Raw genomic sequence first — 14,033 nt, 5'->3', positions numbered from 1 at the left:
GCATTGCCTTCTCAGGATTCACTGAAAAAACATGGTTAAAAAACAAGTTTTCAGATTAAACAAATTTTTCTTTGATATGTAGAAAACTTTATGAGGTGAAGACTTTATTTATTCATGTACATTTTAAGTAAAATAGATTTGTTTTTTCAATTAAAACGAGTTCGTTTTATTTCAAAGAAATGTAACTTTGTCATCGATGACAATTTTACTTTTCTCAACGTTGAAAGAAAACTCATCAGAATTTTAAAAACAAATCTCTCAATCATTTTCAAAAATCAAAGTTCTCAGTCATTAAAAAAAACGTTTTTTAATCAGTGAGTGTATTCAATTAATATTAAATTATCTGTTTATTTGTTGGTCGTCTTATACATTATTTTTCTCATTTTTAATGCGATAAAAATGAAAAAGCGGATTATATTTTCGGAAGAAAAAAACTTTATTCTTGTAAAAAGAACATTTGTACGGAACGACGTGTAGAATCTTATAATTAATATCTTAATATAAAAGCTTACACACAAAAATAATATAAACGCATTACTATTATTGTAACAACTAATTATAGCCTTGAAGTAAGATTGGACGAATAAGAGCATGGATTTCTCTCACAATGGAATACGAATAAATTAACTGCGGCAGAATATCAATGTAGAAGAATTCAGGTAATTTAGCGCTCCAAAACGGTTCAAAAGAAGGAAAAAAACCTCACAACTACGTTACTTAAAAATTAAAATAACAAGTATCAGTCAAGAAAAACGGAAGAGAACCACGCAAATCGGATCAGTTATAGGTAAAATTAGCTCATGGATATGCGTCTTTATGTGTCCAAATCAAGTTCAGTTCTTTCAAGGTTCACAATGAACTTGTCCCTAACGATCTCAAGCTCAAGGATCGTTTTTTTTTTTTTTTTGCAAAAAATTCAATTCAAGGAAGGCGCCCTCAAGAGCGGTGTCTTCGCCGAATCTCATAATGATCAGGTCATAGCGATTTTATCTTGTTGATCATGCTTTCCTGCTTTCTGGAAATAATCACTACGGAATCCTTGGTTCATTACACCTCCGATCCAGGTCCGCATCCAAATTGGCGAGAGCATCACACAGAAGTACTGTAACACAGAACAAAAAAGAATACTTTTTTCAACATCAAATGTGTGGTTTAGTGTATAATCCGATCATGAGAGATCTAAAATAGGGGAAAACACCCCTTCGATTGAAATGTGTTTAATGAAACATCCCTCTTCAGTTGTTTTGAATACAGGACTACATTTTGCGACACAAAACTACTATAGTGCTGGCTCTTTCAGAGACAGTGTATAAATTTGAAGTCGAGTATAAATTTTTAGTTTTACTTATGCAAATAGGTACTTTTACAAAGGCCAGAAATAGCAGTTTTTTTAATGACAAAATATAGTCCCACTGATACGCTTACAGAAAGTTACATGATGAGAGTCATTAATTATTGTATTGATATGATAATGATTATTTTACGGATTCTCCGGACAAGTAAGTTAGTTTCCTCCAAAATGACAATGGATGAAGTAATAGTAGAAACTATAGTGACCGGGCAAGGGAGGAGGGCTCATTTCCTAACATTTCGAAACAATCTTTACGGCAAATGTCACACGGGTGAACCTGAAATATGATATCTCGATTGTCCAAGTTGTTCTCCATTCAGATTTAAAGAAATACTAAAACTCTAAAGGGCCGGATTCTTTCGTTGAAAGTGGGTTTTGAATAGGATATGAATATACTAGGGGGCGACGCCCTTACCTGTTACGTGAAACAGAGGGCGCTTCGGGCCCCCCTGGGAGTTAAAATTTAAACAGAGTGGACTCATTTCGAAACCATCACCTATCGATAGCCCCAAAAATCATGGAAATCAGCCCAGTAGAATGGTAGAAGCAACAGTGGCAAAAGTTGAAAATAAGGTATCAGAGAGCCTATGGTGATGATTTAACTTGAAACATAGCAGAAACTTGAAGGAGACAGTTAACTACCGTATGCTCGAGTATAATATTTCAATTAGCAATAGAAGCACGCCTTCCACCAAGAGACCGCTAACTGCCGGGCCGTTGCGGGCCGCACTTAGCGTGGCCGTAAAGTTAAGTGCGAGCTCTAAGTGCCGAACTTCGAGACATAAATGATGAAGCGGCGAAGCTCATGGCTGTTGATGAAGCTGACATCTGCTCGCGCCTTAACTCCGCGGCCCGGGTCGTAAAAAAGTGCGGCCTCGATCTTGATCCGGGCCTAATTGGAAATTTACCCCGCGGCTCTCACTCTCCGAGCGCCCTCTCCCGAAAGTTTCGGCGCGAGACTTTTAACAACCAAGGAGGTGCTGAAATTTCCAAAGTTCATCAAGTGCGTCGGGAAATTAGCGACTCGCGTTTTATGAGCCGATGCAAAATTACTGCACGCTCCGGGCTTTTGACCAACTTCTCAGACATTACAGGGAGGTCGTGGGGGTCGTATGCAGACGCACTCTGGTGATTTTTTCGTAAATATAGAATGTATAGTGGGTCAGTTGCGCTAAAGTACCTTAGGAGGGTATGCGTGACGCATGGCGTTCAAGACGCGAGGCGCTTCCGGAGATTGGACCGCTAAGCGGTCAGGGAGCGTAACTCTCTAATTCTATTAAAAAACATTCACGCTAGAAAGTATCGCACGGACGTTAAGGTGCTGGAAAACGAAAACTTGCTCCTGTGAGGATCCATCGGAGAGGAACATTCATCTCGGAGACTAAACATGGGTTCGAATCGGGCCGAGCAACTAAACTAACTGTGGGGCAGTGCGTAGAGTATCGCGCAACAATGAAGGCGTTTCGAGTTGCGATCATGCCTGACGCAGGATTGCCTGAAATGAAATATTTATGTAGGCGCCTCAAGTTGTCAAATCGGAGGCAGAGGGAAATTTGGAGCCAATGACATTCATTCACAGTTCACTTACTTCCACACATTGGTGGGAAAAGATTTGGATTGGTGGGAGTAGATTCGGTGAAAATTCAGGACAGAGCTTTCGGACGACATTTTGCGATCAGGAACTACAATTGCTGCCTCATCTGCTTTAACACTTCATGCATAAAAAACTAATGAAACATACGTTGTTTCTAAGCTGAGTCAGACATTTTAGTTCTAATTTTCAAAATGTCATCCATTTGGAATTAAAGAGATACGTTGTACCATGTCAGCAGGATTAAAAACCTCTCACGCCCTTTGGCCGAGGAAGTCCACAATTGGACCGCGTTTAGCAGATATGAACTAAGCCACATCAGCCATTGCCAAGCAAGGATGCTTACTTAGCCGTGATAAGGAAGAACGCCGTATGAACCTTCAGGCGTTGCCAAATTTCCATTTCTAAATTACGAATTTCCTGGTAAACTTATGAATATTTTTCCCCATTTTTTCAGATAATGGTGTTTGCATTTTCACCTAAATTTCCTGAAAATTTCAAGGAAAAATATTCATAACTTTCCTCAAAAATAAACATTTTATTGAAGGAAATTTGGCAACTCTCGAATGTTTATACGGCGTTCTTCCTCAGCACGGCAGTACTGATATACTTTGAAAAGACGAACAGTATGAGGGTAAATACCTGGAGACCGTGAGCCCAGTATCCAGTGGAGTGGTTGATTTGGCCGAGGGTGTTGACAGCGTTGTAGGCGTATGTCTGGGCGTCAGGGACGAAGAGGCTTGTCTCCTGGAGTCGGTGGCTGAACGCGTTCATCTTCGTGTTCACGAACAGAGGTGACAGATGCTGCACCGTGATTCCGTCTTTCTCGTACTCGAACCGCAGCGCATCCGAAAAGCTCTTCAGGAACACCTACAACAACAAAAATAACACTGTTAAGGTGATTCGATGGACGCTATATTTTTTTCATAACGACATGCGATACATCGCATCAGTTGGTTCCATTTTTCCAGCTACCTTTAATTTTTCTTAAATTTTGAGTTTGCAATTTTATTCTGTTGTCAGGAGACTAAAGAATTCACTTCCAATATTGTGACGAACAAATTCAACGTAATTAAAGCGTGTTTTTATAAAGGAAAAATATTGCATTCGATACGGATATCGAAACTGCACCCGAATGCGATATATTCTCTCTAAAAGAGCCACGCTTGTACCACGTTGAATTCATTTATCACAATTGGTAAGTGAATTCTTCAGTCCCCTGACAATAGAATTGCGATCTCAAAATTCGAGAAAAATGACGAGTAGCTGAAAAAATGGAACCAATCGATGCGATATGTCGCATGTCGTTTTGACACTAAATGTGACGTCCATCGAATCACCTTAAATATAGACATAGCTATAGGATCATGCGATCGGATTTCACTCTCGTGCTTTAGCTACCGGCTTAAGGTCAAATGGACAACACTTTGCAATTAGGAGCTACAATTTCTAGCTCATAGTTTAGAAACGATACATGTTTTTTTGTAACATCGTGTGTTTTTTCAAATCAAGGTGTGTTCAATCAATGTGCAGTTTAATCATCAACATGAGTTGTTTCTTATTTGTGTTTCTTAGTCAGAACTAGAGATTCAAACTCAAAATTTTCGTATTTCCCGATAGAACATAGGTGGTTTTGAAGAGGCCGTGGTACATTTTCGAAACGAGATAGTGCTCTCATTTTTGCGCCCATCCTTAGCACTTTTCCATTCATTTTCATAACTGTTTGCATTATGTGTCCCCTCCGCAAGAAACCTAAAAGTCAGTCCGCTGCGATATGAGATCGCAGTAACTGGATCAAAACACGAGCAAATACGATTCACCGCTGCACTCCTAGATGAAAGTTTACATGTATCTTAATAGTGAAACGGTAGCACAATAAACGTTGCGACTTTGAATAAATATTGGCTAGATTTTCTGAATGGTAGGATAGATATTAAAATTGGAATATTCATAACACAAAATGACAACCCTGCTTGCAATTTAGCCTTTTACCATCGAGTAAAATGCGGTTATGCAGCGAGTGATATTGAACGTATTTTATTTTACCCTGCAAATCCTCTTCCTTGCCACTTAAGCCTGTAAAAACTGTGACGCTATTGCCGCCGTCTCGACACGGCATTCTAAGAAGCTTTTCTTCGGCCTTTTATCTTTTGTTCTCACTCCTTACTTTGAAACTGAAAATGGTTTTCGAAAAAATAAATTCACAGCTCATTTTTCGGCAAAGCTTGATGGAACGATTTTCAGGAATCCAAAAAAGAGGAGGAAAAGTAAAATATCGTTCCAGTGCGCCAATTTTTAAAAATACGGCGGAACAACGTGCAAGTAAGCTTCCCTCCTGATATTTTGAAGACTTATTAGTTTTTAGTAATTCAGTATGAGGGATCAAGTCGTATTTGCTTGAATACTGAACGATAAAAAAGGGAGGACAGTGCATTTAAACGGTTCACGTCCCGTATCGAGAGTTTGCCACCGGACATTTTGAAAGAAACAAAGTCAATCGGGAGCATATAAAAACTTCTAAGTGATCTTCAGCAAGGACTCATTATATTCTGTTTAGATCCCCAGGGCGTCCGACCGAAGAACATCGTAGGGACTGCAAGATCTCGAGAGTTCTGAACAGGATTGCGAATATGCAGCTCTATGGAGAAAAGATAAATAAGTAAGACTAATCCGGAAGAACTAACTTTGCTCTCGGTAAATACATAATGCCTTTGTCAAAACCAAAAAGAGATAAGTTGGCGGAATGGTTGGCCGGGAACAGAGCGAAATATTACTCGTGATTAAAATGCGACAAATTAGCGCACTGCGCTGCCGCATTTGCCATTAACTGAGGTATTTTTTTATCGAGGTTAGAAATTAGATATTCAAAAAAAGATTTGATGAAGGATGACTTGAATGACTCTTGAGTAATGAAACTAGATACATAGAAATATGTATATAGCTGAACTGCCGACGTTAAAAATTATGATTGAAAACAAAGCTCTCTCTTATTATTCTTCCAGCCGTATTTTTGTCTCCTGAGGCTAACATTTGTTATTTCCCTCCAGGAATTTTTAGATCTATCAAAAAAATAAGAATTCTTCATTTTTTTCAAAGAAAAAATCGTATCCTATAAAAAGTGAGTTTTACAGAAAGAAACTCCTGGGAGGTTTTTAATGCAATAAACCCTTGCTTCGAGGAAATTTTAAGTGTTCATGATTGCGTATTTTCAAAACTGATTATTCGCTTTTCTCCTGAGCTTTGCCATGGAAATCTATTTGATGCACGCAAATTTTCCGTGTTATGAAACCGGCAAATTATGCTTAACACCTTAAAGAATTTTCATATTGCTTTTTCCGTTATATCTTTGGTGAAGGGGTTTTCTTTTCAAATTATATCACGCTCCTGGAAGCTTTGGCAAGTTTGTCGGAATTGAAGCATTATCGCCTGGGGTATAGATTGCAAATAAATTTTGCTCAATGCGGTTCTCATGCAATCTTATCAATCTCACCGTATCTTCCCGTTTTAAGTGGAGAAGTTCTGAAATTCAAAACCCGAATATCAACTTGGTAATTTCCACGGTCAGCGCATTTATTATAGCACCAGCCACCCTCCAGTAGCCGAAAAACAGAAGACGATAAGAGAAACACCACGAAAACCCAATTATGTTCGGCACCAACAGCAACAGCATGGCTATTCTAACCTAGCTTACCCAGCCGGTGTTAGTACACTGTATACCAACCAAATTAATCATGTACCCGACTAAATCAGTCCATCGTAAAATTATTAGAGTTTGCGATTAGAAAACTACAGAGATATTTGAAGAGTTTTTTTAACACTTTTTCTTTAAATTTTACATACACATACATATAGCCGCTTTCATAGCGCTCTTGGGCGCTCTGCGACACCCAGCCGCATAAGTCCCTATCCTGCCAAAGCCCTTCAGGGAGTTGGCACTCCCCCCCATTTTCTTTAAAACCCTCTGTCGCCCCTGTTCACTGGGCGTCCCCTTCTTCCCCTCCCAGAAGAAACCCAATCATGTATCCTCTTCGGCAGCCTCTCCTCCGTCATCCTATTGACATGACCATACCAGAAAAGCTGTTTGATCATGACGTCGAATATGATGTCGTTTTCGACTCCCATGATCTGACACACTCTATCATCGCGGACCCGATTTCTTCCAGAAATTCCAGCCAACCCTTCCCAAAATCCATCTCCGTTACTCATAGCATATCCTGTGTCCGTTTCTCCTACTAACGAGTCACCCATATAGTGCTTCTGTGCGCTCTGTGACACCCAACCGCCATTTAGCGATCCTGCCAGAGCTTCTTCGGTAAGTCGCATCTCCTCATTTCCTGCCCTTTTCCCTCAATCCACGATTTGGCATGGCATGGCACGAGGGCGTCCTCTGCGTTTTCTGCCAGGGCGGGTAGGAGAGGCAATTCAGAACCTTCTTAAGCAACCTATCATCTGGCATCTGGTGCATATGCTCATACCAGAGAAGCTGTTTCGTGACAATGTCGTTCACTATGTTGCGTTTTCGACGCCCATAATTTCACGTACCCTTTCATTCCGAACGTGACCCTTTCTGTGTCCGTTTTTTCAGCTGCCAAACTTCACATCCATATGTAAGAATACTATATTGACCAAAACGGTATACATTCTCCTCTTGTTCCTTTTGGAAATCGGCTGATTCCAGGAGATTACCAGGGAGGAAGGCCATACCGACCTTCCTCCTGGGGCGTTCCTTCCCTGAACTCAAATTTTACCTTAAAAAATAGCCGGGTGTCCTAATACGAACATTTTCACAGTTTTTTAAGAGTTTTTGAAAAATGTTTTGAAAGGTCATTGTTTTCAACAATCGCTACTAGATGGTTAATGCACGGCACCAACCAGAGCTTCCGTGCTAAGGAAAAACGCCGTATAAACATTCGAGAGTTGCCAAATTTCCTTTAATAAAATGTTCATTTTTTAGGAAAATTATGAATATTTTTTCTTGAAATTTTAAGACATTTTAGATCGAATTAGAGCTTTGTGGCGATTAGGCGTCGTTAAGCGCCAAAGAGCGCTGTAAAAGCGACTCATATGTATGTAGATCGAATTAGGAACGAAATCATCTGAGAATTTGGTAGACAAATATTCAAAAATTCTCCTGAAAATTAGTGAGTTGCCAGGAGAAATTTGGTAACGCCTGAAGGCTCATACGGCGTTCCTCCCTAGCACGGCAGAGGGTCAGCTCGGTCAAATTTAAATAATATCGTGAATACATTTTTTTTCCTTCCTGGCATGATAATTTTAGAAAAATTAAAAAATGAAATTTCAACAACAAAGCGACGTGAAGCATCAACGAAGTTCCGTGCTTCCAAGAGCCTGTGTGCCATACATCATCACACCTAATCTGACTGCTCTCTGCGCTCGTCCGACAAACTGGAAACTTTTTAAAGCTACGAATTCATTTAGCCGATCCCCGCCCTGGACTTCCTCTTCTTTGTTGCGTTTGGCTTTTAAAGTTTCGCTCCACTGCCGAGCGGGAAAGTTTGCGGCGCAGAAACTCTTTGTGCGAACCAATGCGAATTGTCAGGACAATACATGCACTTCTAGAAGCTCGTCGAGATATTGTGGTCACTGAGTTATGGTAGGGGTTTCAACAGCGGGGCTTTAAATTTGTTTCTATTCCAGTCTCTTGAAAGTCGGTCTTTGAGGATTACGAGTCCAGCGCCACGCATTAATAATTTGATGAGCGGTATTAGGAGTGCACTGCAATGGAAATTCAATTTTTTTTTTTCTTCGTATATCGTGATTACGCGCAAGTTTGCTATCACGGTTGCAGTTGGAGGAAAAATGAATTCCCGTCATTTTATTTTAATCAATTCTAGTAGGGAACCCAACCTTTAAATCGTATATTTTACAGGAGGTCTACAGATATGCGTTTCTACAGTTTCCGCAGAACTTTCAGCAATTTAGAACTTTCATCATCTTTACACCTGTTTCTCCGATATAAAAATATCATATTCTACTTGTTAGCAGGCAGAGCATTCTCTTTTTTCAACAGTAGAGGACGCATATATCCTCCCCCTAACGTTCTTGTATCAGCCACAGTAGCTTCATTGATGACACTCCTAAGTGCCCGTCCAAAATCCGACGTAAGAGAAGAATGGTCGAACCGTAAAATACAGTCTCCTAGAAATAATACCATATACCTCAGACTTTCTCAGTTAAGTTTCCATCTTTAAGTTTCTGTACCGTACACAATCATTATTTTCATGAGCAAAATTATCTCCAAAGAAGAAGAAAATCCTACATGTCTTGAATTTTCATGGCCTCGGATTCCTTCCCTTGCGAAATTTGAACAAGCACTAAGTGGATTGCATTTTGCAAAAAGGAACTACAAGCATTCTAGTGTCGCTAAGATCGTGCAACTTTTTTTTACCTTGCGAATAGAAACTGATCATCTGAAAAAGTTTTATCTTTACTCTCTATAAACTATGAATTCAAGACAAAAATCACGATTCCAAATTTTATTTTTATCATGATTTCTGTAATTTTTTGCAATGAATTTAAGTTTTTCAATCCTAGCAAACCTCTTATCTACGTCATCTCTTTAGTTTATACATCTTATTTATTATATATTTAATACCTGTTGATAGATACCTTTGTTTATATTGGTAGTGGCAACATTGTACTTTTTAATAAAGTTTATTTAAATAAAAAAAAAAAAAAAAAAAAATCCTAGCAACATTGGAATGCTCTTGGTTTCTTTTTGCAAAATGCAATCAAAGTTGCTTCCTTTCGATTTGTTTTGGGGGAGAGGGGGGAGGGGGCACTGGATCGGCCCCTAGGTTAGCCACTGGTACACTTGACTTTGTTGTTACCTTGGAGGCAGCGTATACGGTCATGAGAGGAAGGGGCTGCATCTCGGAACTTGACGAAACGTTGACGATGGCTCCCTGACGTCTCTCCTTCATTTGCGGAACGAGCATTCGCGTCATGGCCGTCGCGGCACCCACGTTGATGTTGACGATGTCCCACAGATCCTGTTCGGGCACCTCGCCGAGGTAGGTCGGGTACGCGTACTGCTTACCCACGTTGTTCACTGCAACAAATCAGATTACCTTCTTTAGTGCATAGTTGGACTACATTTCGCAATTAGGAAGCAGAGTATCTGACTCACTTTATACACGATATATGGACCGTGTTAATCAGAAAGGAGCCAAGCCACATCAGCTATTGCCGAATTTGACTGAGCGATTTAATTTTTTACATGAAAATGGTTGTGCGGATTTTTGTGCAAATTTCAGTGAATTTTCTGCGTAGTGCGAAGCGAATTCCGTAAAAGTTTCATGGAATTCTGCACTAACATTCTCTTGTAAAAAAATTTAAGTTCTCAGTTAAATTTGGCAATAGCATAATGTGGCTTGGTTCCTTTCTGCCTAACGCGGTCCATATGTGCCATCAGTTTCCCTATGTAATAGCATAGAGTTGAAGAATGGGCGCAACGCATCAAAATCTCAGCGGATTTCCGTTGAAAACCGGATTAATGATAGGGACATTTCAGGATGGGAGGCTAAAGAAAAGTTGAATAGAATCCTTTGGAATCAAAGACTTTGTGAAGACTTCAAAGACTTCTACTCATATTTTAATACATATAAGAAAAAAAATAATTCATAAATTGATTAAAACGTATTGCAGCTAATGTTGGAGGATAAGACTGTAATTACAATAACTGTAAGAAAATGCAAAAGATGTCAGGCTCCCCATTTTTCGAATTGGCCGTCCCATTTTGAAAACCTCTTTTCCTCAGAAATTTCAAAACGAAGACCTTTTTTTGTTCTTAACGTAGGAATTGCCGCAATTTTGCAAAATGTACCCAATTTTGACCGAGTTTTGTTGAGAAACACGCAGATTCTACCTCAGATTATCGAAAAATATGTGATTTCTACGCTATCTTGCAACCAGCCTGAGCCTCCCCATTATTGGAACCCGTTTTTGGAGCCTTCCTATTTTTTGCACGCGACCGATCGCTAAGAGATCCTTGCAAGTTGGCAACACTGTTTTTTCCATCTTATTCGACCTTGCCTCACCTAGAATCGATATACTCAATGGAGTTTAAATGGAGTATAATAATGTTGCCATCTTTCCGGAATCGCCACTGCCGATGCGGACCACAGATTGCGTGGCTGAAGGGCTTCTGCACCCCTACACGACAACATTTTCATTGGCGGATCCAGCAAATTAGCAACATTGTTCTTTCTCCATTTAAACCTATAGAGATGTATCGATTTTTAGAGGGGCCAGGTGCTCTAACAGGAATCGATTATTTAACCTAGGTTTAAATGGAGGAAATCCGATGTTGCCAACTTGCTGGATCCGCTTCTGAACATTTTTCGTCGTGTTGTCATATCCAATTATTGCTCCAGTTAAGCATTTTATTAAATTCCCTGCGTATCACTGCAATTTCGGACAATGCTACAAGATTAAGGACGCGAATGAAAAGTTGGGAAAGCTCTCGGAAGGGGTTGGATTAGAGACAGACAAGATCCGGAGTCTACTGAAATTTTACAATTAGCTCGAGCACTGGATATCCGGCACGGGTTGATCGTCCCCACGAGTGCGCTTTTCGAGTAATCGATGGACCCGCCTTTGGAGGTAAGGAAAAGGATCGATCATTAGCGTCGACCTTGATAATCGATTCTTTACCATGGCTTCAAATGGGGAAATATCGATAGTCGTCGATTCCGCCGGTGTCCGTCTTCTCGTCACGGCGGAGATACTCCGGGGGAAGTTGCGAAAAGTTTGCGGCTAATTTGATTCCGGCTCCGAAATACTATTAAAGCTTAAAGTTTTGACCGCTCCCTCTCGGAGCGGGCACGCTTTGGTCTTTAGTCTCCTTGGTCAGCGTGGGAGCCTTTTGACGCGACTTCACGCCGATCGAAACTTCGAGTCTCGATAGTTTGACCGTGCGACGGATGCCTGAAATAACGCCCCATGCTAATTCCCTAATTCTCAGCTTACTCCGTACTTCGTTCGGACTGAGTGTATCAGAATCGTACTAATTCTGGTAAGGAAGAACGGCGTATGAACCTTCAAACGCTGCCGAATTTCCTTCGATGAAAACCAAATTTACTGAGAATATTGAAAATATCCCCCCCCCCCAAAAAAAAACAACAAAACAACAAAAAAAACAAAAAACAAAAACAAAAAAAAAATCTCCAGACACTTTCGTACGCAATTTTATCTAAATTATCTGAAAATTTCACGGAAAAATATGCATGAAATTTGTCAATAATATATGCTTTATCTAGGGAAATTTGGCAACTCTCGAATGTTCATACGGCTTTTTTACTTAGCACGGCAGATTTGTCAGCCGCATCAAGTTTGAATTTGAAAAATGAGATTTGAAGTTGTATAATTCCGTAAGACTCATGGTTGGGGAGTCATTCATACTGAATTACGTAACGCTGTAGGGGAAGTGGTGAGGAGAGCCCTGCGCCATTTTGTTTTTACGTGTTAAAAGATAAGCCCATAAGTCCTAAAATTGTTACGAGGGAGTGACGGAGGGTCAAAAATACCGGAAAAGTGCATTACGTGACTACCCTGAGGTCATAACGCTTGTAAACTATTTTTACTTTCAAAATATTTATACTCAACTTTGGATTTTTGAAAAGGAGCGCGTCTGAGAAAAATGAATGATTTCTAGTTTAATACTTGAGAATCATCACGTTTTTTAGAGAAAAAAATATTCCATTCATTGAAATTATTGCATTTTTCTGAGCGCAGCTAGAAATCAATTATGAAACGCACGCGGCGTTTTGCCTAGAGGGAGACTGAAATACTTCAGCGTAATTTTAAGATTATTGTACACTTTGAATCAAATATATTTCACTTTCGACGAGAGCTGACTTTATTGAGGACATAACACAATGTGCCTGCCTCAGCTTTTCAGCGAGTCTCATGAGCTATATGAATGCGAATAGCAAATGTATCTCCTTCTTTCAAAGCTTCGTCCTCCTTTATAGCATGGTACATAAACAGGGAATATTCTCAACAAAGCCCAAAGTGAAGAAGGGCGATAGAGGACAAAATTCCATACTGTAAAGTAGATTCGGAATTCGATATTACTATTGAGACATTCGAAGTTTGTGCGAGTCGTCTTTGTCATGCAAAGACTGAGCACAGCCAGCAGGCTTCACTCCGCGGCGCGGAGGAAAGTATTTTTTTCATTGGCTAGAAAGTGACTCCCTTGCATTCCTCCGAAGAAAAGCGCGTTTTTTTATTACTTTTTTGGGATTGGGGGTTGAGAAATGATAACAAGTTGTTTTTGCGTTTTTTCTGATCATGCTGATGATTACTCAAGATAGTGAGGGAAAATAGACATGTAAAAAAATCATAATTTTTTCCTACATAAGTTTACTTCGTCTGTAGCTAGGCACAAATCATTGCAAATCGCATGTAAAATATAGATGCCTACTTGAATCACTATTGAAACTACCCGGTTTGCAGTGTATCAAAGGTATAATAAATGATGAGCTCGACCCAACAACATCTCCAATGAAAGTTACCAAAAATCCTAACGTTGTTTGAGGGAGGAGGATGTCATCATGATATCTCTCTCTCTTCCATGTGAGTTAATGAACGACGCTTGTTTTGGAATTTTCAATTTAAAGTTTTAATAAATCTCCACTAATATGATGTCATACTACATACACGCATAGTATGGAATAAGAGCAAGGATATGGACCAGCCTTGAAGACGGCGCCGAGATACAACTATTCATGCTAAATGGATGTCCGTGTGTATCTGCAAAATTGAAGGCGCGAAAGCGCGAGGCGTGAACTCGGAATGCTCCGGTGTATGCTACGAATGAAGTGTTGCTAAGATTCCAAAAAAATTGTTTAAAAAACGTCTTTTCTATCTTGGAATGTGTTGCTCACGTAAAGTATTAAAACTGCTACACGTTATGAATTTCCTGCATTGATTTATATATTAAAATATGTGTAGCTTCACAAAGACACGGATAAAGTCCCTTTATAGAGACAGTTAAGACAGCGCGGCTTATGGATGTCACAAAGAAAGAAAGAAATAGGGTAATAAAGATTACACGAATTGAACGTT

General features: G+C 39.7%; 1 protein-coding gene across 1 annotated transcript in view; it reads right to left on the bottom strand.

Annotated features, from left to right (window-relative positions):
- Positions 1-412: 412 nt before the first annotated feature.
- LOC109044053 (inactive hydroxysteroid dehydrogenase-like protein 1) overlaps positions 413-14,033 on the bottom strand; it is a 67,742-nt gene continuing 54,121 nt past the window's right edge. Inside the window, exons 4-6 of the mRNA XM_019061540.2 lie at positions 9,794-10,014; positions 3,585-3,812; positions 413-1,102 (exon numbers count right to left, since the gene is read on the bottom strand). Of these exons, the coding sequence (XP_018917085.1) occupies positions 971-1,102; positions 3,585-3,812; positions 9,794-10,014 (581 nt within the window). The 3' untranslated portion in view covers positions 413-970. The remainder of the gene's footprint in view (positions 1,103-3,584; positions 3,813-9,793; positions 10,015-14,033) is intronic.

This window comes from Bemisia tabaci, chromosome 1 (genome assembly GCF_918797505.1).
Source record: "Bemisia tabaci chromosome 1, PGI_BMITA_v3".
NCBI classification, from domain to species: domain Eukaryota; kingdom Metazoa; phylum Arthropoda; class Insecta; order Hemiptera; family Aleyrodidae; genus Bemisia; species Bemisia tabaci.
Note: the sequence above shows the minus strand (reverse complement) of the source record. Positions and strands in the feature narration are given on the sequence as shown.